This window comes from Notolepis coatsorum (assembly GCF_963971535.1).
Source record: "Notolepis coatsorum genome assembly, chromosome: 4".
In the NCBI taxonomy this organism is placed as follows: domain Eukaryota; kingdom Metazoa; phylum Chordata; class Actinopteri; order Aulopiformes; family Paralepididae; genus Notolepis; species Notolepis coatsorum.
Window position 1 is genome coordinate 121,967,792 of NC_140168.1, and position 26,683 is coordinate 121,994,474.

General features: G+C 43.4%; 1 protein-coding gene across 4 annotated transcripts in view; it reads left to right on the forward strand.

The window, feature by feature from the left end:
* Nucleotides 1–26,683, forward strand: part of mtm1 (myotubularin 1) — a 229,157-nt gene that overhangs the window by 150,007 nt on the left and 52,467 nt on the right. For all 4 annotated transcript variants that reach the window (XR_014619568.1, XM_084312600.1, XM_084312598.1 and 1 more), the window contains one exon: nt 6,935–7,029. Coding sequence is in view for 3 of the 4 variants with exons in the window: in XM_084312600.1 (XP_084168726.1) it covers nt 6,935–7,029 (95 nt within the window). In the remaining variant the exon portion in view is untranslated. The remainder of the gene's footprint in view (nt 1–6,934; nt 7,030–26,683) is intronic.

The following is a 26,683-nucleotide window of genomic DNA, read 5'->3' on the forward strand; positions in this document are numbered from 1 at the left end:
CGGCAACAATTTTTTCTAACGGAAACCCTGAGCCCAGCGCACACACATACACACACACCACATTATTCTGCGAAGCAGCCCAGCGCACACACACACACCACATTATTCTGCGAAGCAGCCCAGCGCACACACATACACACACACCACATTATTCTGCGAAGCAGCCCAGCGCACACACATACACACACACCACATTATTCTGCGAAGCAGCCCAGCGCACACACATACACACACACACCACATTATTCTGCGAAGCAGCCCAGCCCAGCGCACACACATACACACACACCACATTATTCTGCGAAGCAGCCCAGCGCACACACATACACACACACCACATTATTCTGCGAAGCAGCCCAGCGCACACACATACACACACACACCACATTATTCTGCGAAGCAGCCCAGCGCACACACATACACACACACCACATTATTCTGCGAAGCAGCCCAGCGCACACACATACACACACACCACATTATTCTGCGAAGCAGCCCAGTGCACACACATACACACACACCACATTATTCTGCAAAGCAGCCCAGCCCAGCGCACACTAGGGATGGGTACCGAATTCGGTACTTTTAAAGGTACTTACCAAAACACGTCGGTATTACAGAGTATCGATTCACGTGAGATACAGTTTTTCTTTAAATTTTTAACTTTTTTCTTTTCATGTCAATATTCACACGCACAATATACGCTTACCTAGGATTTGACTTGATTCAACAACAAAGCAGTCGGGGCAATGGCCAGCCGAAAACGGTCGAAAGTGTGGTTATTTTCTTAAATTTTTTGTATCTCTCTTTCTCCGATTTTCTCTGTTTTCTCCCCGTCCCAATTTAGTCGTTGTGCCAATCCCCCCCCTCCCCTACCTGGTTGTTGTGCGCATGTTCTCCTACTGGTCGGTACAAGGGAACCCTGAAGTATCCGCACGCTTCCTCCGACACGTGCGGCGACAGCCAGTGGCTCTCTTCTCACCTGGCAGCGAGGACTCTCATTGGTGAAGTGTAACGCGTGGGAGGTCACGCTGCCTTCCTCAAGTCCTGCCTCCGCTGAGCAAGCGCCCACACCTGACCTGTAGGAAAGTGTCCACAACGCCAGTTTCCCACCCACGGCTTCCCTCCCCCTAACCCAGCCAAACGAGTTAGTATAGCGATCAGCCCAAGCCAAGGCAATGCTGACTCCGGGAGTCGAGACCGCAGCCTCTTGCATTGGTCACCAGCGCAATCTCCGCTACGCTACCTGACCGCCCCTGTAGATAACATTTTTTGAGACTAAAGTACAGAAAAAAGGTACCGGTATCGATTCACAGGTACCGGTACCGTATCGGTTCAAATGTGAACGGTACCCATCCCTAGCGTATACACACGCGCGCGCACACAGCACACGGTCACTCCGCTGACAGCAGGGACTCCCTTTCTCTCTCTGTTTCACAGTGAAGTAGAGCAGGTGGGACAGCGCTGCGTGTTTGTTTTTGTTTCCTTCTCCCCAAGATGCACAGTTTATCGGGTCACTTCCTATATTTGGTCTTGCGTTTGGTCCGATGAGCATTCACACCACAAAAGTACACACCAGGGTTCACTTGGAAGCGAACCGAGACCTACGTTTTCAGGCGGACCAGAGTTTGCTTTTTTGGTCCGCACCAGAGTTTGTCAGAGCATTCACACCAGCCCAAACCAAGCGGACTATCCGAGGAAACGAACTCTGGTCCGGACCAAACGGCTCTGGTGTGAAAGCGACCCAACCCAACCATTATGAAATCATAGCAGCGATTGGAGACAAAATAAGTGATGAGATAGTCAAACGGGTAAAACCAGATAAATACTTTTCCATCATAATGGACTGTACTCTTTGAATGTTTGTAATACAAATAAAAGTTTATTTAGTATATTTTTTGTTCGCGTCACATTATTTGTAACATAATGGAGATGAACACTGGATGGGGGCCCCTCCTAAGAATTATTGCCTAGGGCCCCAATAGACCCTAGCAGTGCCACTGCACACACACAGAAAGGGAGAATGGCAATTTACAAGGCTTTGCTCCTTGTAAATCAGTTTTATGCACATGAGTCTCCTGAACAATTTAAAGTGAGATATGGTCACTTTTCCGCACCTAACCTTACCGGTGAATGAGTCATGCCTCCGCGGATTCCCACCGGTATTATGCGGTGCGCGAAAGTTACCATAGCGTTAGCGTAGGAAGCTCTGATTGACTCTGGGCTTTGTTTGTGCTCAAGACTCATGTGCACAAAAAACGTATAACCATGCTCATGTTTGAAACATGATGTTTCCAAAGACCAGCGATGGAGCGGGCGGGCGCGCACACACACACACACACACACGCGCGCGCACGGGCACACACGCACACACACGCACGCACGCACACACAGAGAAAGGGAGAATGGCCATTTATAAGGCTTTGCTCCCCTTTGCGTAATTCACTCACAAATCAGGCTGTCGTTGTGGTAGAGACATGATCATGATCAGTTTTATGCACATGAGTCCCGAACAATTTAAAACCAAGCCTGAGTCGATCAGAGGCTGAGCTTTCTACGCTCCATCGCTGGTCTTTGGAAACATCATGTTTCAAACATGAGCATGGTTATACGTTTTTTGTGCACATGAGTCTTTTTATTGCCGTTCTGAGGCTTGGTAAGCCACACATCCCTGGTCGTGTCGTGATTGTTTTTTAAATTGTATTGTAGTTTTTTATGACTTTGTGTGTATACTGTATTTTGTATTTTTAGTATTTCTGTTTTTATATTGTACAGCACTTTGGTACAACTTCGGTTGATTTTAAATGTGCTATATAAATAAAGTTGACCTTGGGATATGGTCACCTTTACGCCTTATGCGCACTATCTTTATTCGACGGAGATATACACATTTCTAAAGATATTAAGCTTTCTCTGCATATTTTCACACCGCCAACAAAGTAGCCTACTGGGTCCATTGTCTCGGAATGGACTTGGTAGCTGTCATTTCAGCACGTCTGTATTCGACACCTGAGACTGAAAGTACTCAGCCCCTCCCCTACGACACAACTGTAGTTTAAACAGCGAGGGAAATTATACAGCCGGACAAGTTAACAATAATTAACACATTTACAAGTCTTAAGTTTTGCAAATAAGTAAACCGATAAGAGAACATTTCAAAGCACTCAAAAATGCCAATATCTCTATTTCTGAATCGCGCAACGTTTTCGGCTTTTCTGAAGAATCTTCTCTGCCGGCACAATCCGACCTAGGTCACATATTGGGTCTAACTAACACACTCTCTCCCTCTCCCATATTTATATTATCTGTAGGGCTGTCTTAAATACTTAGAAGCTTCGTTCGATAGGGAATGGGATTCGAATATGAAAATAGAATTTGAATATATAAAAAAAATTATGTATTTAAAGAATATATATAATATTTTGTGGGCAAAATCAACTCTGCCTCTCTTTGTTAACTACAACAAGCAATGCTGTTTGTTATTTAAGATGAGGTCGGACTCGGCACTGACAGATTTGTGTTCATTGTGCTGCTTTTATAAAGCCTCAAATGACGGCTTACAATATTTCATGAAAGCAAAGTGTTTCGTTTGTCTAAGATTTAAAAAGGTTTAAACTTTACAGCACTGACAAAGTTGAACAAAGTGCTGTACAAGTCCCACAACATAAATTTTTTTATTTTATTTTTGTATCTCGAAGCTTCGAACTAAAATCGAATCTCGGCCCGAAGCTTCGAATTCCAAAAGGAAATTCGAAGGTCAGCCCTAATTATCTGATAAACCAGAAATGGCATGAAATAATCTTTTGAAAGAGGAAATTCGAAGGTCAGCCCTAATTATCTGATAAACCAGAAATGGCATGAAATAATCTTTTGAAAGATGCCGTGGTTGTCCTGTTGCCTCAGCGGCTTATGGCGAACGCTCTCATTGTCGTGGGTTCAGTTCCAGCCAGGTTGCTCTTGTGTAGTAAGGTGTGCACCACCTACTCACAACATCGTGGGTTCAATACCAACTGTGGGTTCACTTCCTACTCTCACACGTTGAGGCTCCATTCCACCTCACAAACCTTGGGCTCAATTCCAATTCGTTCACTTTGGGTTAAATTCCAATTCACAAGCTTTCTTTGTTATTCCCCTTTCTCTGATAAATGTCCCGTGTCTCCCTACCTAATACGACCACATAATAATCTGAAAATTACAATGTGTGGTGATGAGAGAGAGAAGGAGAGAGAGAGATCCTTTTAAGTAAGCTCCTATCTGGCCAGTCGGCTTGTTGGCCGCTGGAAAGTCTGCCTAAAATCATTTGGGGGACAGACATTGTCATTGCCCTTGGTTACACCTTGGCAAGCTAATCATTTAACCATCTTTAAAGGGCTCTCGCGGGCTAGCATTTATAAGCTAGCATGTATATACTGGTATCATGTGAAACTAGAGATCTTGAGGAATCCAAAGGTACCAGCCAGGTCATGCTAGCTTACTGGCAAATGGAGTAGATTTTGCTTTAAAAATGTAACCTATTATAAGCTATCTTAAATTTGATGGGAGGAGAATGCCATGACTTCTCACCTTACTGAATGAAAAGGGGCTCAATAGAACCACAGACTCCTCTTTACAGACAGGAGAATGTATGCTAGTCACATGCAGAATTAGGCCCAAACAAAGCGGTCTTGAATATTTTTTTTGTCAAGACACCATAGACTAGAAAATAAGCATCCTCACGTCGAATGGCTTGGAGCCACAGTGCTCATAAATGAGGCTCTGTTTTAGGATTCGGTGAAGGGAAGAACCTGACATGGATTTGTCCTCATTAGAAGTACGTCCAACAACATAGCACATTTTTCTTAATACTAGTTTTTGAAAAATGTGAAAGAAAATATAAAACCATTTAATTTAACTATGGGAACAAACTGTACCTGTCCCCCCAACCAGTGACGCTGACTGGCCCTATACTTGGGCTGTATTCGATTCTAACTTCTAGGTCAGAAATGCAGACTTCCTACTAGGAAAAAATCAAATAAAACGGTGCATCATCTCAGGAGTTTCGAGTCACAAACGGGTAGGATTTCTCAACCCCCAGTTCAGGCCTCGGCCTCAAGTGATGTAATTTCAACATGGCCACTCACATCGTATAAACGTAAATTTTGTTATTAACTCCTTGACCGCCACGCTTAAGTGCGCTAGAGGGCGCTAGAGCGCCACCACTTTAATCAATGGGAGGACTGGGAGATTTGCGAGTGCTTAAAATATATCTTAAATTATGGCTATGGGTCTAATACACTCGTCGATTATCAGTGAGTTGCTTGCAGTCAACATGTACGAAACGGATTGTTTTTTCATCAGTACATTTCCGTTTTATACCGTTTTGAATACGAGTATAGTTTTGGTGATTTCTAGTAATTCCAGAGAAAGACGCAATAATAGCCCTTTAGTGGAATACACAAAGCAAGTTTTTCGGCCGATTATCGAATCTTCCTGAAATCAACGCTAGATCATCATTATTCGGGGTAGAAATACATATCAGATTGAAGTACTTGGCAACAGCATTGCATATGAGGGGGGGGGGCAGCCTCGCTGATATATCGTTGAAATCAGTAGGGTGCGGTATTTTCCCTTTTGCGAGCTCAGACCCATTCCCAACGATAACATCAGGCTCGATGGATGAAAATGAATGGATATCGCTAATAAAAGAAATAGCGATTAAAACCCGACTATACTCGTGATTGGCGCTCAAGCGATGGCGAGTTAACCCGACTCATCGTGACTGGCGTTGAATGAGTTAAGTTCGCTTTTTGTTTTTGTTTTTTTTGTTAATATATTAGCTATATGTCGCTGGAAACTGTCTTTTTGAGTTGTAGTTCATGCCACAGAAAATGGCCAAAAAGGTTTCGCGTGAGCATCCAGGTTTGTAACTTGAGCGCACGTAGGTCGGAGACCATGCGTTTCCCCACTTCCAACTTCCCACGAATGCAGCATTAGACCACATCACTCTCACTAAATCAAGGAAACTCGGTTCCTCCTCACTAACTCCCTTCTTCCCTTTTCTTCTGCATTTCCTCCTTGCCCACTCTCTCTGTGAATGGTTCACTACACTGGAGGATAGATAGCTATTTATAGGCTTCCCTTTGCTTCTGATCTCTCTCTCTCTCTCTCTCTCTCTCTCTCTCTCTCTCTCTTTTCTTTGTGTCTTTCCCTTGTGTCTTTCCCTTCTTGTCGTTGTTATGCCTCCTATTCAAGGCGGAACACTCTTTGCTGTAATTCTTTCTCTTGCTTGTCTGAACCGCCTCACTGGAAAGCCTCTGGATGACAGTGGTGATTATAGACATAGTTACGAAGAGTAGGTGGATGAGGAGAAGATGGTTTAAGAGAGAGGAGGAGAGACATGGAGGAGGGGGGAGAGAGGTGTAGAAAGGAAAGAGATGGGAGGAAAGGAGAGAGCGAGAGAGAGAGAGAGTAATGGATGCTCAGTCGGTGTATGTTGTCATGGGGTGTGTGTTTATGTCTAGACTGTCAGTTGGTCACTCATTCTCTTTCTCTCTGTCCCTCTCTCTCTGCCTGCCCCCCCTTCTCTCCCCCTCTCTCTGCCTGCTCTCCATCTATTTGCCCCCCTCTCCCTCTCTCTCTCTGCCCCCTCTCTCTGCCTGCCCCCTCTTTCCCTCCCTCTATCTGCCCCCCCTCTCTCCCTCTCTGCCCCCTCTCCCTCTTTTTCTGCCCCCCCCCTCTCTCTCTGCCTCCCTCCATCTCTCTCTGCCCCCTCTCTCTCTGCCTGCCCCCCTTACTCTCCCTCCCTCTCTCAATGCTCCCTCTTTTTCTGCCCCCCCCTCTCTCTCTGCCTCCCTCCATCTCTCTCTGCCCCCTCTCTCTCTGCCTGCCCCCCTTACTCTCCCTCCCTCTCTCAATGCTCCCTCTTTCTCTGCCCCCCCCCCCCCCCCCCCCACAGACAAAGACATCATCTACATCTGTCCATTCAGCGGCGCTCTCAAAGGAAAGGTGTTCATCACCAACTACAGACTCTACTTCAAGAGCTCAGACTCAGTAAGTAACACCAGGATTATTATAGCTTGGCATTTTTCATTAGTTATTTTGTCTTTGGTTTAGTTTCTGTTCATGAGTGGGTTTGCTCGTTTCAGTTTATTTTGTTATTGTTTGAACATTTTAAGAATTTGTTTTAGTTTTTTATTATAATTAAGCAATAATACATGAGAACCAGTGGGATATCATGAATATTGCCACGGCTGTGATGCGCCCGCAGCCACAAGAGCGAAGCTCGAGTGGCGTAAGCATCACAGAGTGATAATAGTTACAGAACGTGTTATAAAGCATTTTAGACTGGGATGGATGGATGGATGGATTGTTTGATTGATTGTTTGATTGATTGATTGTTTGTTTGATTGATTGATTGATTGTTTGATTGATTGATTGATTGTTTGATTGAATGTTTGATTGATTGATTGATTGATTGACAGTCCGACTGACTGACTAACAGTCAGACTGACTGACTGACAGTCAGACCGACTGACAGTCTGACTGACTGACTGACAAACTTGAAATGCAGTAATACTATTATATCGATCAGGTGGGAATATATTGTATTGATCAGGTTAGTAGATATTGTACCGATCAGGTATTATAGATCATGTGCATGCAATAAACTAAAAAAAAACCATTTCGACTGTTTCTCATTCATGTACTGTGCATAATCTGCTCCTGTGTTGTAGACACTGTGTTGCTCTGTACCTACCTGTTTTCCAATTTATTCGTCCATACATGATAAACACATTCATAAAGTAATAATATCTTGTATTGATAATATATCAATTAGTTTCACCTGGAAATACTACTACCTTATCAACCACCATGCCTGGCGCTAACGAACAAGTAAGTTATAACTACTGGTGTAGGTCCAGAAAACATTATTATAAAATACAGAATACTTTACAATGCAGAAAACTTGAAACTTTGATGAAGTGACATTTTTATTTCACAATATGTTCAATAAACTGGGTGACAGTCATCAGTACCAACCATTGTTGCTGTGCATTAGACACATATGCTGGTAACATTCACAGTATAAAATTATGGTAATTTACCAAGACAATACCTTATAAAAAGTGAACACTGGATGATAACCAACCATTGTTTCTGTGCATTTAGAAGTTTGCTGGTAACATTCACAGTATACAATTATGGTAATTTACCAAGACAATACCTTATAAAAAGTGAACACTGGATGATAACCAACCATTGTTTCTGTGCATTTAGAAGTTTGCTGGTAACATTCACAGTATACAATTATGGTAATTTACCAAGACAATACCTTATAAAAAGTGAACACTGGATGATAACCAACCATCGTTTCTGTGCATTTAGAAGTTTGCTGGTAACATTCACAGTATAAAATTATGGTAATTTACCAAGACAATACCTTATAAAAAGTGAACACTGGATGATAACCAACTATTGTTTCTGTGCATTTAGAAGTTTGCTGGTAACATTCACAGTATAAAATTATGGTAATTTACCAAGACAATACCTTATAAAAAGTGAACACTGGATGATAACCAACCATCGTTTCTGTGCATTTAGAAGTTTGCTGGTAACATTCACAGTATAAAATTATGGTAATTTACCAAGACAATACCTCATAAAAAGTGAACACTGGATGATAACCAACCATTGTTTCTGTGCATTTCGAAGTTTTCTGGTAACATTCACAGTACAGGCACGTCACATGATCAACTACAGGGCGTATCTTACAGTTGGTCTCTCGCATCGATGACTGCATTGTCCATTGATAAATGGATGAAGCGCCAGATGATCTGTGGACCAAAAAATATCCAATACAGGCTTCCAAAGTATATAAATAAGAGGCCAATGGACTGCATTAGAAAAGTGTGGTATGTTACCTACAGTATATACTTTTATAAACTGGGTGATTGTCAGCAACCATTGGTTCTGTGCAAACGGTAAAAATGAGGGGGGGAAAAAGATAAAAATAAACTATATACACACACAATGCAAATGATGAATGGAGTCGACACAGCTAGATCGCTAACATAACGTCTCATCTGCAAGTAGTCCAAACATGCCTATGCAATATCGACAACCGTGGCCCAAATACATGTGTTCAACGCATTTGTCTTGTACAGAAAACAGTGCAACTACCCATACACTATACTATACTATACTATACTATACTATACTATACTATACTATACTATACTATACTATACTATACTATACTATACTACTCTCAGCTAGCTATACTATGTACCGGAGTGGTACACATGGTTCTGTCTGTATCACACAATGATGGATTATTTAGAAGTACTCTGTACTTCTGTGTGCCGGATTATTTAGAAGTAGTCTGTACTTCTGTATGACAACTAATAAAGAAACTATTTAGAAAAATCCTTCTTTGTGTGATACAGAGTGAAGCATTTTTCACGATGCACGATGTGCAAAAATATCTGGTTTCACCCCTGAGGCCACGCCTAAGGCAGACCCGACATTTCCTACATGGTAGCTTTTGCTTGGGGGTGGCTTTGCATGCCACCATAACATGTTTCCCAAAGCCACCCACTAATCTGCTCTGCGGGTCCCCCGGTGGGGCCCTAGGGTTGCGCTGCCTGTCACGCCCCACCTGCTCAGCCCCTGCCTCCTCCTCACCCCCACCTCCTCCTCCTCCTCTGCCACCCCAGGAATCTTCAACTCCTGAGCCCCTGTGTAGGTCCGCGCCACAGCCCTGGTGTACCGGAAGAGGTTGTAATAATACCCTTATGGGTGCCTGGTTTTCAGTGATGGGAATAACGGCGCTATAAGTAATGACGTTACTAACGGCATTAGTTTGTTCAGTAACTAGTAATCTAACGGATTACTCTTCCAATCTCAATAACGCCATTACCGTTACTGTAAATAAATGCGGCGCGTTACTATGAATGAACCTGTTTCTTTCATCAGACGGATATCTGCGCTGAGGGGCAATATGTTCTTCCTTGTTTAGTGCGCAAATTCTCCACTCATCTCCTCTGCAAGCACTGCTCCACTGTGTGTGTCTGTCTACTCTGGTCCAATCACATTCAGCGTCCCGTCAGCGTGTCTCCCCCCCACCCACAGTCTGCGAATCAGAGCAGAGTAGGGCGGGTCTTCACGGAATGCATGTTGTCTTTCAGCGGGGCGAGTCAGAGCGAGTCGACAGCGCATCGACAGGTAGTCTAATCTGCGTGTACTGTAGCTAGTAACCTCATTCCCAGTTGTATCCCCGTGAGATAAATGTAGCTAGTAGCCTAGTTTCGCCAGCAGGCAGTTAGTAGAAAAATGTGGCATGTTCAAAGAAAGTAAAAGAAAAGTCGACAGTGAAAATCGCTGCAATTCAAAGCTGCATGGACTAAAAAATATGCGTGCATGCATCCTCCCAGCACCAAGAAACGGTAGCTCTTGTGAAGAGTGGCAATATGAAACGCCACTATGAAACAAAACACAGTTATTTTGATGCAGCCTTTCCTCAGAATTCAGTGCTAAGAACCACAAAAATAAATGGAATGAAATCATATCAAGCTGCAAGCAGAATTATTGTTAAAAAAATGCACATGCATTTCCATAGCTGTGGATGAGTCCACTGACACCACTGAGAATGCTCAGTTGCTGGTGTTTGTGAGGTTTTAGTGAGTTTGTTTGTGAGAAGATTGGATCAGTTGTACTTTTTTTTGGAATACTTTAAACCCTTTTTTGTGGAATATTTGATGCAGCCCAGCCTCACCCAGACTCCTCCAGTGGCCCCCAGGTAAATTGAGTTTGAGACCCCTGGTTTAGAATGATTCGATTAGATTCTTATATCTGTATGTTGTGTATGTCATAAATGTCATGAATTGAAAATGGGGGACCCTGATGTAAAAAAGACGAAAGTCTTTCTCTGATCTGCATCCCCTTAACAATTGTGTGTATTGAGCCGTACTGCTGTACCCATTCTGCAATCTGTTAATTAAAATGTTCAATCAATCAGTATATATTTGTTATTTATTTTTGGTATAGTGCTTAACAAGCATAATTTAATGTTGCCCAGTTGTGGCCTGTTGAGGGGCAATACATATCAAAAGTTCCAAAACATCTATTGTATTTGTATGATCCACTATATAAACATACAGTAGTAATTATAATATCTACATACATGGCATTTGATTGGAGGCTAGTCTCACTTTGTCCCACAGCAACATTAAAATAGTTTAGATTTGTGTATGTTGTTTATGTAAAAAAAAAATATTGAAAGTAACGCAATAGTTACTTTCTGAAGTAACTAGTTACTTTTATCATTTGTAACTGAGTAAGTAATTTAGTTACTTTTTGGAAGAAGTAACTAGTAACTGTAACTAGGTACTTTTTAAAAGTAACTTGCCCAACACTGCTGGTTTTGTACAAGACAAAAGAGTTACATACATATTTGGATCAGATACAGCACACACTTTTTGGTCCACTTTCCAGTCTTACGTGTAGCTGGATAGTACGCCAGGTTTTGATCCAGCTGGTCGACTCCTTACATATGGCGGTTGTAACACATGATGGTTGACGGCTTGAGCATCTCCACCCTCACTGCTTTGCCCTTCTTCTACTTCTGCCACACTTTTGCCATTTCCATGGTATCCTCATGGAAGCTGGTGATAGTCTTCACGATCCTTTTATCGCGCCATGCCACGATCATGACCTGCTTGTTGTTGACAGCAATGCGCTCCCCCACACCGATGTCAGCATTGGTCAGGTTGTTTATGATGGCTGGCTCCCCCCGGTGCTTCCTGAGGGTACCACAGACGTCGGTCCTCAACTGTCGGAGCCTGGCGCACATGCTCACTGAGTTATAGAAATTGTCCATGTATAAGGAATGCCCTGCTCCGGCCAAACGTCCAAGCAGACCGACGACCGTGTCCCCCAGGATCGCGCCATCCCGGCAATATGGCTTGAAGGCGAAGCAATATCCTGTGCGTGATTCGCACAGGAAGTATGACTTGATGCCATACCGGGTTGGCTTGTTGGGGTTGTAGACACGGAAAGCCAGGCGGCCTCGCCATGCCATCATCCCCTCGTCAATGGCGAGCTCACGTTCGGGCTGGTACAGTTCCTTGCACCTCATGTTGACATGGTCGACTACAGGGCGTACCTTACATAGTTTGTCTCTAACATCTAGGGATGTGTTGTCTGCAAAGTGGAGGAATCGCCAGATCAACTCATACCGGTTGCGTGGCATGGTGGCTGAGTAGTACGGTGTGAACATCAGCTCATCAGTGGTCCACATCATGTCCACGCGAGGCTTCCAAAGGACACTGCTCAGGAAAATGAGTCCAAGGAACTTCTTCAGCTCCTTCAATGTGAGGGCCTTCCAAACCAGTGCCCTGCTACTGGTTAGCGTGGGATCCAGCCGAGCAATGAACTGATCAGCGTAGAGGTTGGTCTGGGCAACAATGGCGTTGAGAAAGTCATCTGTCGGGAACAGATCTAGCCATTTTGCAGGCCGGTGCGAATTCAGTGCCGCGGCGTCCTGGAGCAGCCCCGGTTGGGATGTGAAGAGGATCCTACGAGGCACCCAGCCCTCACGAGACCAGGCATTCTCCTGGTCCTGACGGCTCGCAGACCTGCTCTTCGCTCCGCGTCGCACGCCACGACCTGTCAATTATACAAATATACAATTATCATAACACCCCTACTGTAGACAAACATTCATTTACCACGTAGTTACAAACTGTGTGTGTGGGGTCAGAGGTCAGAGCTGGAAGTGGTGTGCAGAGTGAGGCCAACTTACAGCGCTTAAATGTGCGTTTCCGCCCTGCAACGGGTTCCGGCATGTCCCGACTATCATCCAGTTCTAGAATCACATGATGTAATACATTACACTAGGGCAACGTATTGTCATTTTATTTACATGATATATATATAGCATTATGTGTTATATTTTATGTACAATCACCTGCAGGAGTAGACTGTGATGCTATGTCGTGTGGGCGGCCATTGCCAGTCTCTGTGTCACTCTCTGCGCCAGAATCTGAATTGGATTGAATTCATTCAGTAAGTAAGTCTCATAAAACACAATGGTAATACATTTACATACATGAATGCAGTTAGTACATACCCAAGTATGTGGGTGTACCACCGCCGGACGCTGAATCGGTGTCGGATCCTGTAATGCACATAAAATAAATCAGCGGTCTAGGAGCATATATATATATACAACAAGGCCATGACCTCCCCCACATTAGATGCAGAGCACATGTGAATCAAGGCCTATATGACACACACACACACACACCCTTGTAAAAACTTGTACATCAAAGCCATTGTACTCAAAGTGATGCAGTCATGACTCATGACCTCCCCACAGTACATGGCTGAATCACAAGTTGATTTAGAACTAATACAAAATAACTTGGAATTACATTGAATATAATCTTCAATATTTTAGCTGTTTGAGTTGCAGAAAACAATTCCATGAATTCATTGATTTGAACCTGTATTCTATTTGATGTACTTCAAACTAGTGATGCATTATATTGATGTACAACAAGGCCATGCCCTCCCCCACATTGGATGCAGAGCACATGTGAACATAGCTGTCAACATTTCGATTTGAAAAAACTTGCAGGTTTTAGCCCCGCCCCTTCTCCTGGCCCCGCCCCCTCAGCCTGCCCCCTCCCACCCGGCCCCGCCCCCTCCCAATGGAGCTGCCTCGTCGCTGCCATCTGCTGGTCAAAACCGGTATTATTTTCTTTTCCAACTGTGTAGAGTGTAAATGCTATAAAAATACATTAAATTACCTTTTATCAAAATATTAACCATTAAATAAAGGTTGTAATCTGTAAATGCATTTGATTTTACTGTAATTTGACAGTATTTGGAAACCATAGATGCCAGACATTTAGTTTTCTTGCAGCTTTTTTTCTTACAGTCTACAGTCAGTGAATCCTAAATCTCCACTAGGCAACCACTTATCAGTCCAACAAGGACTGGGTGAACTAGTTGCTACATTAAATTAATCAGATACCTGGTTGAAAGTGAAATGCTGTGAACATCCCTGCATTAAGTGTAAGACAAATTCAGTATAAATTCAGTTTATGTAGTAGTAGCATTAACATGTTCATATTTATTGAAATCTTACAATTCATACATAAATGTTATGATGAATTGAAAATGGGGGAAGAAGTCCTTCTCTGGTCTGCATCCCCTTAACAATTGTGTATTGCACAATACTGTATTGTACCCATCTGTTAAAGTTAGCAATCAATCAATGTATTACCAGTGTCTTTATACCTTCATCACTGTAGGCTACATATTAATACGACAACTCAAGAAGAATCAAGAGGTTTATTTGTCACATACAGTGAAATGCAGGTGGTCACGCCCGCATTGATTGTGCAAAATGCAAAAAAATATAGGTAACAGGATATGCATGATAAAAAAAGACATGCCATGTTCCTGAAAAAGCTATACAAAATACCTATGGTCATTAATTTAGCAGTGGGAAATGGGAATATCATTTTTGGAACAGTGTGTGTGTCTATTATGTCTGTGTTGTATGTCTGTATGTCTGTATTGAGCCGTACTGTATTGTACCCATTCTGCAATCTGTTAAATAAAGTTTTCATTCATTCATTCATTCTACAGAGAAAAATGAGATATAAAAAAAGCCAATGCGATTTTGTGTTTTTCCTCAATATCTCTGCAATGCCTGCGAGTTACCAGTAACTGTATTTGTCATACCATGACAATTCACGACAACTTTTATATGTATAAATCGCATTCAGGAAATTGGGCGTCAGTGAAGGCATGCTATCCGTGGAGGAATGGCAGGAGGGGACAGTGGAGGCGCAGAGCAAACGGCTGTTCACCAACCAACACATTTACACATTCCTGCATTTGTATTGTTTTATCCACAGAAGATTTGCAAACCTTTTGTTCCAGAGACAAAAGCCACAGAGTGGGCAATCAAGAGACACTGGCTAAGTTGATTTGACACCCTCGGTCCGCCTCGGTGCATCAGTCTACTCTCTCCCCTGAGCTCTGAGCTTTATCCGGTCGCGTCGCTGTTATTCTTCTTCGGGTCGCAACGGTCTGACTTCCTGTGTTAACGGTCTAATCTACACTGCTGCCACCTGTCGTCACGGAGGAGAATTGCAGCCATTTTGTAAAAAATAATAAGTACAAAATACGTACCGAGCCGTGAGCCGTGAACAGCGCGTGAAGAGGGTTGAAAAAACAGGAGAATACCGGAAAAAACGGTAGGGTTGACAGCTATGCATGTGAATCAATGCCTATAGGACACACACACACCCTTGTACATCAAAGCCATTGTACTTCAAAGTGATGGTCACTCCTCCCCCCATATTAGATGAAATGCAGAGCACATGTAGTGAACACATATAAATCAAGGCCTATATGATGATATAATCTCCAAATAATGTAGCTGGTTGAGTTGAATTACACATGTACACGATATTATACTTCATCGATTTGAACCTGCATGTATATACACAATATTCACATTGCATTCGTCAAAATGACTTACCCTGCTCCCCTCGACCACCACCATGATGGCCCTCGTCGTGAGATGAATCAGATTCTATAATAAATAAATGACAACGTTGGTCGGCGAATATACACAGAAATAAATAACATGCATCAAAATGTGCTATACACTTACCATGGTATCTCCTACCAAGATCAAGGTCGTCGTCGGAGGACTCCTGATCTATAATAAATACATACCGGCGTTGGTTGGCGAACTAGCGTTACATATTCACAGTATACAATGAATCAATTAGCGTTAGGTAAAGCATTATCAAATATACACGTTTCACACACACAATCACATCTACACGACCTTACCTGGTGGTTTCCAATCGGCGCTGCCGTCCGATTCATGAACAGTTGAATCGCTGTCCGACGAGTCTGAAGAAGACTGCACAGCCACCTTCCTCTTCCTCGAACTGCGACGGGGAGATACGCTCCCGGTCCCGGGGCGAGACACGCCGCTGGGCCCAGCGACGGTCTCACGGCGCTCCCCGGTCGGAGCTACCAACGGACCGGTCGTTGTTGATGCAACGGGTCCAAATGCCAACTTTGTTTGAACAAACCGATCCGCCGTCGGCCTGTCCCCACGTTTACCTACACTACGTCTCCTCATACTGAAATAATAATCTAAATGGAATAACTAACTGATCAAAACTACTGTTACTACTACTACAATATACTAACTAGACTACACACTAATCCCTCACAATAGTACTACTAGTTAGCACGACTAGGTACTTCTAAAGCACAGCTGAAACCTTACAATTATTCTTATACTATCACTAATACTGTATAAAACTATAACTATACGACTATACGCTGATCTCAATGCAAATATCTCTCTCTCAATCTCTCTCTCTATCTATCTCTCTCTATCTCTCTCCCCAACAAAACCTTGTCGATTCTGGGACGGCGTAAACTCTTATACCTGCGGTCAGGTACGCTGGCCAATCAAAGATCAGCTTCATTGTAGGGCTGCAATATCATTCTATTGGGATACAGTGTTAGAAAATAGGGGGACACTGCCACCTAGTGTAATTTGAGAGGAAATGCAGTTTCCGGTTTCAAACTCGAGTCCAAAAGCTCCGCGGTGAAGTTCAGACTGGGAAAATGGAAAAAAGATGTGGTACGGCGTCTTTGGCAGAATGAGCATGGCGAGGAAAGACGCCGTACGGCGGTTTTGGCGACCAAAGTGTTAATAGACTTGTTTTGCTGCTGCGAATGTCTCGAGTTGATGTCATCAGTCCGCGCACGTTAGCATTTAGCCAGAGCAAGCGGTGTATCCCATGACGATGTACTAACTATCACCATAAAATACTCCGTTCCGCCCCAATACATTGCAACGACATCCACCGCATACCCCACACTACTCTAACCGTGGCCTCAGAATTCACGCCACACACCCACTCGGCACGTAAACTATAAAATAGCGGCGTGCAAGCTAATTATCCTAGCCAGCCTTGTTTACTACCCAGAGGCAGAGGTAGCGGGTCTCCTTCCGCTGTCGGCCATCTCCTTCACTGATTGGTTGTTAGTGCATGTGCTCATATCCAAGCTTGGAAAATCGATATATCGAAACTTTGCGACCACGTTTCATGTTTATTTCGAGGAAATAATTTATCGCGATAGTTATCGTTTTATCGCCCAGCCCTAAGTTGAATACAGACAATTCTAAGGTATTTTTTTTTTTAAACTTTGACCAGTCAGCTGGTTCTTTTAGCGTTTATCGCTTTTTCATCGCATTCATACTTGGTCAAGTTCGACCGACAGAAGCAGGCTGAAAGGGTTCAGATGGGGGGGGAAGACACTCTGGGAAAGGCACGGCTGCCGTCCGGGATTCGAACGCGCTCAGCCCCAGATCCGTGACGAGCACGGTTGTCCACGGCGCTGAAATAGCACTCGCGGTACGTGGTGAGCTACTGGAGCTCCCCAATTCTAGGGTCTTTTATATCGATTTCGGTGAACTTGGCATAGAAAAATAGTTACTAAAGATGTCTCGTTGCTATGGAATTTCAAATGGAGTAGGCTATCAACAAGCTATCGAAAGTCGGAAAAAGTCATCAGCACCTCGGACAGTTCCGGGAGTCGGGCCAGTTCAATGCCCAGGCCGTCCACTTGGTGGTGTTGAAGGATTAATTGCGGCTTTTCTCCAGTGCGACCAGCTCGTCTTTCGTTGGATTGGCACGTCTAGTAATACTGTTTTTATGAATACCGTTAGATGTAGGCCTGTCCTCTTTATATATCCACTAGTTTATGGTTAACGGGTACGTTAAATCAAACGTAACTTTGTCTGCGGAGTAGGTCATGTTGACACAGTTTCCGTTTGATGAATGGCAGTTGAAACTTTCTACAACATTCTAAAGCCAGCGCAGTGGTATATTCATGGTGATTTAACCGTGAGTGTATCATGAATATACTATTTTTTTTGTATCCACTTTTTCTCATTTTTCTATTTTTCTCCCATCCCAATTTCGTATTGCCAATTCTCCCCTCCCCTGTCTTGAACGTTGCTAGACTATGCCCCCCACTGGTCGGTTGTAGTGAGGATAGAAGCCTTGCATCACGTGTCCCCTCCGGAGGCAGCCTGTCGCATATTTTCACCAGACAGCGCGGACTCGGTGGCGAGGAGTAACGCGCGGGAGGCTCACGCTGCCCCGATACTTCCTGTCTCTGCTGTGCAGGCGTCACCCAACCGACCTGTAGGAGTCGCTGTCCACAACGTCCAATCCCCACCCATCGACATCGAATTACCTCTGCCAATTGAGATAGTATGACGACTGGCCCAAGCCGCAGGCAATGCTGACACCGGAATTCGAGACCTCTTGCATTGGTGACGAGCGCAATCCCCGCTACGCCACCCAGCCGCCCTATCATGAATATACTCACGGTTTAGAACACTCTCGACCAATCACAATGCGTGATCGGACCTACCTGTTGTATAATATTTATATAATATAGTATTCGTATTTGTCAGGGGCAATATTGAAGTTCAGAATAGGTATTGTGTGAAACAAAGACAGACGTCCCGGTCTCTATAAACATTAAGCACCAACATTTATTTTTTTTACATTTATTTTAGTTCGTTTTGTAAGTACACAAGTTAACTAAAATGTTTTTTCACACCTAGTTTTAGTTTTTTTTGTCTAGTTTTAGTTAACTATAATAACCATGTAACACAAATGCGTGTGTGTGTGTGTGTGAGAAAAACAGATGGAAATCATCACAGCCAACTAACCTATTACCACTTGAGCTAAATTACATATCTGATGACACACACACACACTCACACACAGGGGGCGAAACTAGAGAGCGCCACCCGCCATTGGCGCTCAGTTTTTACGTTTGGCGCCTCCCACTGAGAGGTCTGACCGCCGTGTGGCGGGCAATCAAATAGTCATGTGAAAACCGAAAATCATGATCCAATTCTTTAGCGGAGTTCTCACTCGCTGTCTCAGCACAGACATGCAGCGCACCGCGCACTGCTGCTGCTGCTGCTGCTGCTGCTCCTACCCCTCCCCACCTGTTTCTGTATGCTGCATGTACGTGACGTTAGTCTAGTCAGTGTGGGACCTTCGTGAGATAACGTTAGCTACCGTTACAAAATGACCCAGTCAACTATTCACTTAGTTTAATACATGAGGCATTGTGTAACGTTATCCAGCCGGCTAGCTACTGATAGCTCCTGACATCAACAAATGCTCCAGCAATAGTCCAGTGCATAATACCTCCGTTGGCTAGGTAGCTCACTAGTCACTACGAAATGTTGCAGTAAACTAAATAGTTCACTGAGGCGTTGTCCCAACGCCATCCAGCAGTAGCTACAGATAGCTCCTGACATCAATGTCCTACAACAACATGCGTATTCGAGTCCCTGGCTTACATCGCATGAGTGAGGGCTGCTGAATAGGGTCCAGCTGTAGCTCAGGAGAATCTTTTTGCATGCTGAATGTAGCGTTTAGGGCCCAGCTGCAGCGCCGGAGAATCCTTGCTGGAGCTGGAGGCTACTAGAGTATACACACAGACAGTGGAGCTGTTTGCAGACAGCGAGGTGGCGATGTCTCGCAGATAACACAATCACAAGTATGATTATATAATATATATATTTTATTAAAAAAAATATATATAAAATAATAATTTTTTTTTTATCAAAAAAAAGTTGGCAGGTAAGAAATATGCTTGGCGGGTAGATTCTTCCCATCTACCCGCCACTGGCCGGTGAGTCAAAAAGTTAATTTCGCTCCCTGCTCACACACACACACACACACTCACACACACACACACACACACACTTATACACTCACACGCACACACACACACTCACACACACACACACTTATACACTCACACGCACACACACACTCACACACAGTAATGTTGGCGTGTCAGACAGATGTTAGGTTGTTTGATCCGCCCATGGAGCCAGCTATGGTGTCTCTGACATTGAGGCTACATAACCAGTAGTCTGTTATTAGACAGTTAGTCTCATACACACAACATATAATGAGCACGAGAAGTGGGTTTCAAGTCTCTTCCTGTTGGGACACGTGCTCTTTTGGAATTGTTTTTCTCGCGCCCAGTTGGTTGTTTAGTAGAGTAGTGTAGAATGGAATAGAATGGATGTTTATTGTCCTTAGCGAGCAAAATCGGTCTTCACATCTATTACAGTAAGTATGTTGTACACAGTGAAACGGTTAAAGGAACGCTACCAACATTTTGGGAAATACACTTATTTGCCATCTTCAGGCGAGAGGTTGGGAGTCGTTGGAAGTTGTATTTCTTCACTTTTGACGGAGCTATAGGCTAGCTGCTCCCTACTGCTTCCAGCCCTTGTGCCAAGCTAGGCTAGCTGCTCCCTACTTATTCCAGTCCTTGTGCCAAGCTAGGCTAGCATGCACGTGCACATCTCTCTGCCTCTCTGGGGCTACTGGACACAGAGATGAAACCAATATCAATCTTCTTGTTGATCAATCTTTGTTTTCCCAAAATGTCGGGAATGTACCTTTTTAACCAGCTTATCTAACAACATGTAGCTTGTTTTCACGCCACTAATCTACTAACCCACAGTATTATATTCATCCTACTTTACCATGTGAGGACTTGGAAAGGCCAACACAACCGTTTTAAATCTTCCCTTGACCCACCTTTGGGTTCCAACTCTGGCTTTGAAAAACCTGGTGGTTTGAGCCTCTCTCTCTCTCTCTCTCTCTCTCTCTCTCTCTCTCTCTTTCTCTCGCCTCCTCCCTCTCTCTCTCTTGCTCTCTCTTTCTTGCCTCCCCCCGCTCTCTCTCTCACCTCCTCCCTCTCTCTCTCTCTTGCCTCGCCCCTCTCTCTCTCTCTTGCCTCGCCCCTCTCTCTCTCTCATCCCTCTCTCACTCCTGTCTCTCCCTCTCCTCTCTCGTACATTTGGCAAACTGTCGTATAAACAAATACATATTTTCACATCCAACATGTGCAGGCGAGTTGGAAACTGCTCTCGGCACCAGAACGAGTTAGTCACTAATATTTCAATCCCTCTGTGCCTTCAGCACTGTATACCCATATAACAGCATATGAATCCTCTTCTATCTATACATTGTTGTGATACTGAGCAATTGACCCATCTCAGACCCCACCCTTTTTCTTGATCCTCCAATCACAACTGTTGCTTCTTTTGTCCGAGGGAAGCAACAGTTGTGATTGGAGGATGAAGAAAAGTGGGTGGCGTTTGAGATGGGTCAATAGCAGCATGCAGAACATGTATGAAGTGCTCTACAGTAGTGGGAGAGCATGATCTTTGAGAAACAACGGGGAAACACAAAGCTCAAATCTCACGTGTGCCGCTTAGTATATTATTTTCTATCATGCTTTTATTTTGAAGGAGAGCAAGCAGCCCTGCCTGCGATGCAATGAGTAATGTTTGTTGATCAAATCCTAGTGGGGCAGACATACTATGAGTGTAATCATACTGCTTTCCAGTTTCACCTGCTCTTATGTATGCGAGTGTTTGATCTTGCCCTCGGTTGGATTTACAACTATTATACCTCTTCCTGTTACAATTTCAAAACAATGATCTCCAATGGTAACAAAGAAACACGAGAGAGATGATCTCCCTCTCTCCCTCTCCTATTCCCCTGTTAAATCACTCTTTCCTTTCATGCCAGCACCTGCCCTCCTTTCTCTCTCTCCTTCCTCCCATCTGCCCTGTTCTCTCTCTCTCCTCTTTATTCACTCTCACCCCATTCCCCTCATTCATCTCATCCTCCCTCTCTTTCTCCCCTCTTCTTTTGCGTCCACCCTCTCGCCTTTCATCTTTCTCCTATTTTCACCCCCCCCCTCTCTCCTTTCCTCCCATCTCTCTCCTTTCTACACCTCTCTCACCCCTCCTCACACTCCATTCACTCCTCATTCCCTCCCTTGTTGATCTCTCTCTCTTGCTCTCTCTCTCTCTCTCCATCCTTGGTGGTGAGGACCTACAGACACCTGTACACTGCCACAGCCCATTTATGTGGCGGCACAAACCTCAGGCTGATTAGATGTGTTGTTGGAGAGAAAGGGGAGGTAGAGACAGAGGAGGGGAGATGGAATGGGAGAATAGATAAATGGAGGGGAGACGGGGGAAGAAGGGGGAAAGAGAGAGAAAGAAAGATAGAGGGGGAGTAGGGAGAGAGATGAGAGGGGAAAAGAATGGATGATTAAAATAAAAATAAATGGATTGGACAGACAAGAGTGGCTGAAAAGAGGGTAGAAGGATGAAAGAATAGATGGGAGAAATGGAGATGAGGGAGGATGAGATGGTCGGAGAGAAAAGGGGATAATTAAAAAAAAAAAAAAAAAAAAAGATGCGAGAGAGATAAAAGGATGCAGAGAAAATATGGATTGTTTGAGAGAGAGATATGATGCATTGTTCATTATACCACTCTGTGCTGTGAGAGAAAACTGTGTTTTTTCAATGTATATTTGGTTTATAAACTGATATATAGAGACAAGCTTTAAGAGGGTAATACCATTATCATCACGGGATGATATAGACGGTGGTGAACCAGCGGTTTCACAGGCACAGGCCGCGTTTAGCAGAGCAGAATGTTTTGAATTCCGATCCAGGACACAAAGATAACGGAGCAGCACATGAGAGGCAGAGGCGATGGAGGTTTTGACAGTAATGAAACGTTTAAAATGTGTGAAAGGTTATTAGCAGTTGTCATGACAGCACGTCGCATGACAACCAGAAGAGGGGCGGGCTATCGTTGCTATGACGAAGATCCTATAAAGTGGACAGTGGTTCCGGGTGTAAGCCAGACCAAGAGCGGCTAAGGGCAGACTACAATCTGACTAGAGACTCTCTCCTCTCATCACGGAGAGGGGGGGGGGGAGGAAGGATGCCACATCATTATTAGCTTCGGCTACCACGAGGATGGTCTTGGCTAACGACCAGGCCTGACCACCATTGGACTGAATAGCAGAAGGACGATAGCAAGGACGATACAATTTGATAACATCTGATTATGAGGTTCTGTTTATATCAATAAACAACGCTCTTTCAAGAAAGGTATGCTGTCAAGGTGTCGAATTCTTACGAAGGTGGAGAATTATTATGGTTTGCGGATCGCACTAACTGGGAGAGATAAGGATTGTATCAGCCAGTATATGAGACGTCAGGACCATTAAAAGTACACAACGCAGAGGAGTGGATGGAGAGAGGATAACACAAGAAGACGTGATACTGGCCAGATTGATCAGAATCTAACAGCTGTAACACAGTATCTTATATCACAGCCTGAAGTGAGCTATTGCTTATCATGTAAGCTATGGCAATATGAGAGTAAGACACACTTCAGTTTAAATAGTTTTTATTAGTAAATAATAATGTTAAAAATAAAATTGGCTTTCCTGGAAGGCAGTTGCTAGCTGGTAGGGCTGACCTTCGAAGCTTTTTTTGGCAATCAAAGCTTCAGGGCCGAGCTTCGATTTTAATTCGAAGCTTCGAGGGAAAAAATAAATAAAAATTTACTTTTTTTTAATTATTTTTGTATCTTATGTTGTGAGACTTGTACAGCACTTTGGTAAACTTTGTTGTTTTTAAATGTGCTCTATAAATAAAGTGGATTGGATTAATTAATTAAGTAGCCCCTTTCGTGACTGTGACGCAGCCAACAAGGTTTCACTCGGCTGCGCTGCCTGGGTGCAGTGGGGCTGCTCTCACAGCCAACGACATGACATTACATAATTATGTTGCAACCTTCGTCTATCAAGCAAACTATTATATTATATTTAATTTATAATTTATAATTATAGCAGACAATGCACCTACAAAAGCGGATGATTACAATTAAATTAGCCAACTTGGTAACACATTAGTCATAGCAGCATAGGCATAACCTTATTAATGTTTTGTGTGGTGTCGCCGTCGTGTACAACTCCAAGGGATATTCCCTTGGAGATGCATTTTGGAGGCCAACATTTTTTTTTTTTTTTATGTTCGAAGCTCATGCCATCAAACGAAGCTTCGAAGCTTCCAAGTATTTAAGACAGCCCTACTAGCTGGCATTCTTTTTTTCATCTAAATTTCATAAAACTACACTACCCAGCTCACACCAGCCGCAGACAAACGAAGGCCAACCATTTTCTTCTTGCAAAATTGACTTGAATGTCGTGTTTATATCTCACAGGTCGAATAAACTTCAGCGTTATTGTCATAAAATACAACGTATATTGTTTCTTTACCTTACTGTGAACGTCTAGGAAAATAAATCATCTAATCCGGTAGAAAATGGAGGAGCTATGGACATTAAATAAAAGTAACTGTACTTTTCTGTATTACATTTTTTTTAATCATCTGCTCAGTGGCAGAGCTCAGTGTCAATCTTTCACTTTTGGTCAATGTTAGCATAGTGTTATTCACTGCAAAAGATGGAGAAACAAATTTATATTCTCCCTTTGGTTCATTACAATTTACTCAAGCATAGTAACAGACACAATATTTCTGACACTGGGAATACATTCCCTGAGGTCCAGGGAATATGGCTGGCTAGGGCTTAACCGGTTAAGCAAACCTTAAAGGGGAACTATCTTATAAATGGCCTTTTTGAGTGTTTAGCATTGTTTCCTAGCTATGTGAACTTATATTAATATGATCTATGTCTCAAAATTCTCATATTGGCGCATTCTTCCAATTCTCCTCTCACAATATTCACCCTCACTGAACTGAGTCATCTGAAAATGTGATGATTTGTGATGTCAGAGAGACACCGCTGCATGTTAATGTTGAGATACAAGATGAGCTGCACACAGTGGCTGGACCTGGACCTGGAGCCCAGGCTCAAAACGGCTCGAGATCTTGAGGTAGAAAAATGCTGTTTTTGAGGACTTGATTAGAAATACAAAACAATGAATAAAAAAATATATATATATTACAGAGGTGTTCCATAGACTCACAGGAATTGTGTAAAAGTGCCCAAATAGTGAAAGAAATAGTCAAATAGTTCCCCTTTAAAACTAACCCCAACATGTGTGTGGGTAGTGTAGTGGCCCTCCACCTCAGAAGGTTTTGTCTCGCCAGCTCTAACATCAAACGTGTGTGTGGGTGTTTGGGTGGGTGTTTGGGTTGCCTATGCCTTGTTGTCCTGCTGCAGTTTCTCCACAAGTCTTGTTCTTGTTGAGGGAACATTGGCCGGAACCCACAAGGTGAAGGATCTATTTAAGGGTCTGTTAACCTGTTAAGTTCAGGTTAGGTTAGGGTTAGGGTTAGCTATGTAGTTAAGGTTACGGAAAGGAGTTGGGGAATGAATGCAAGTCTGGAATGTGCCCACAACATTTTGGGTGGGGGGGAAATGAGCTGATACTAGTATTACTGGTATGGTATCATCAGGCTAAACAGGGTATCAGTATTGGAGGTTCCCCAGTACTGACATTTGACACCACGATGTAGCCGGACTTGACATCACCTCTTGCCGTGTGTGTGTGTGTGTGTGTGTGTGTGTGTGTGTGTGTGTGTGTGTGTGTGTGTGTGTGTGTGTGTGTGTGTGTGTGTGTGTGTGTGTGTGTGTGTGTGTGTGTGTGTGTGTGTGTGTGTGTGTGTGTGTGTGTGTGTGTGTGTGTGTGTGTGTGTGTGTGTGTGTGTGTGTGTGTGTGTGTGTGTGTGTGTCAACATTGGCAGGCCGCATTATACCTCTAGCTTACTATCTCAAATCAATATTGTGTGTGTGTACATATTCTGACCTCGTCCACCATCTGAATCAATATACACATGTATGTGTGAGTGTTCACACTCTCCTCTTCTTCACTATTTAACATTGTGCCTGTAATATACGTTGAGCATATTACAGGCATGTATTCCTGTATTAATACATACAATCCTCATTTGGTCTGTGTGTTTGTATGTCTGACACACAGGGTATTGTGTATATGCTGACCATACCCTACCTGTAGCTTAAATGACTGTCTGTATGTGTAGTGTGCGCTGACGCAATGAATGCTGATCTCATGCTATCTTAGATTTAAAGGAACATGCCAACATTATGGGAAATGCGCTTTACCGTCTTCTCCCCCCTGGAGTCAGACAAGGAGATGGATAACAATTTCCTGTGTTTAGTAGAAAGCTATCCGGTTGCAAGCTAGCCTAGCTTAGGACAAATTAATGGAAATTGATACGGACCACTAGCCTAGCTTAAAACTCCTGGAGAGGTGTCTTTGGCCAACAGCTACTAGGCTAGTGGTCCATATCCACCTCCATTAGTTTATGCTAAGCTATGCCAGTTTACAGCCACATAGCAAATTCCTCTTGTGTTCAGTAGAAAGCTATCTATCTTCTTGTCTGACTCTGGAGACAATGGTAAGCGCATTTCCAATAATGTTGGCATTTAAAGTTGAGAAGTTATTAAACTCAAACTACTAACGGAACGTAGGCCAAATGCGTCCACATTTTTATATGATTCTATCACATTTTCATAACAATAGCACCCTGTGCCGTTTTCATTGAGGTTTCTTACAAATTAACGATGCTTTATCTTGTCCTTTATATGCCGATTAATCATTAGAATCTTAAATTGTACCATATGTCCCCCTTTAGACAACATATGTAACGCTACCAGCGCACTTTTGTTAAGATAATTAGTTGGCCATTCTCGGTCGCTATACCGAGGTCGCAGTAATAGTTTAGCGCTGT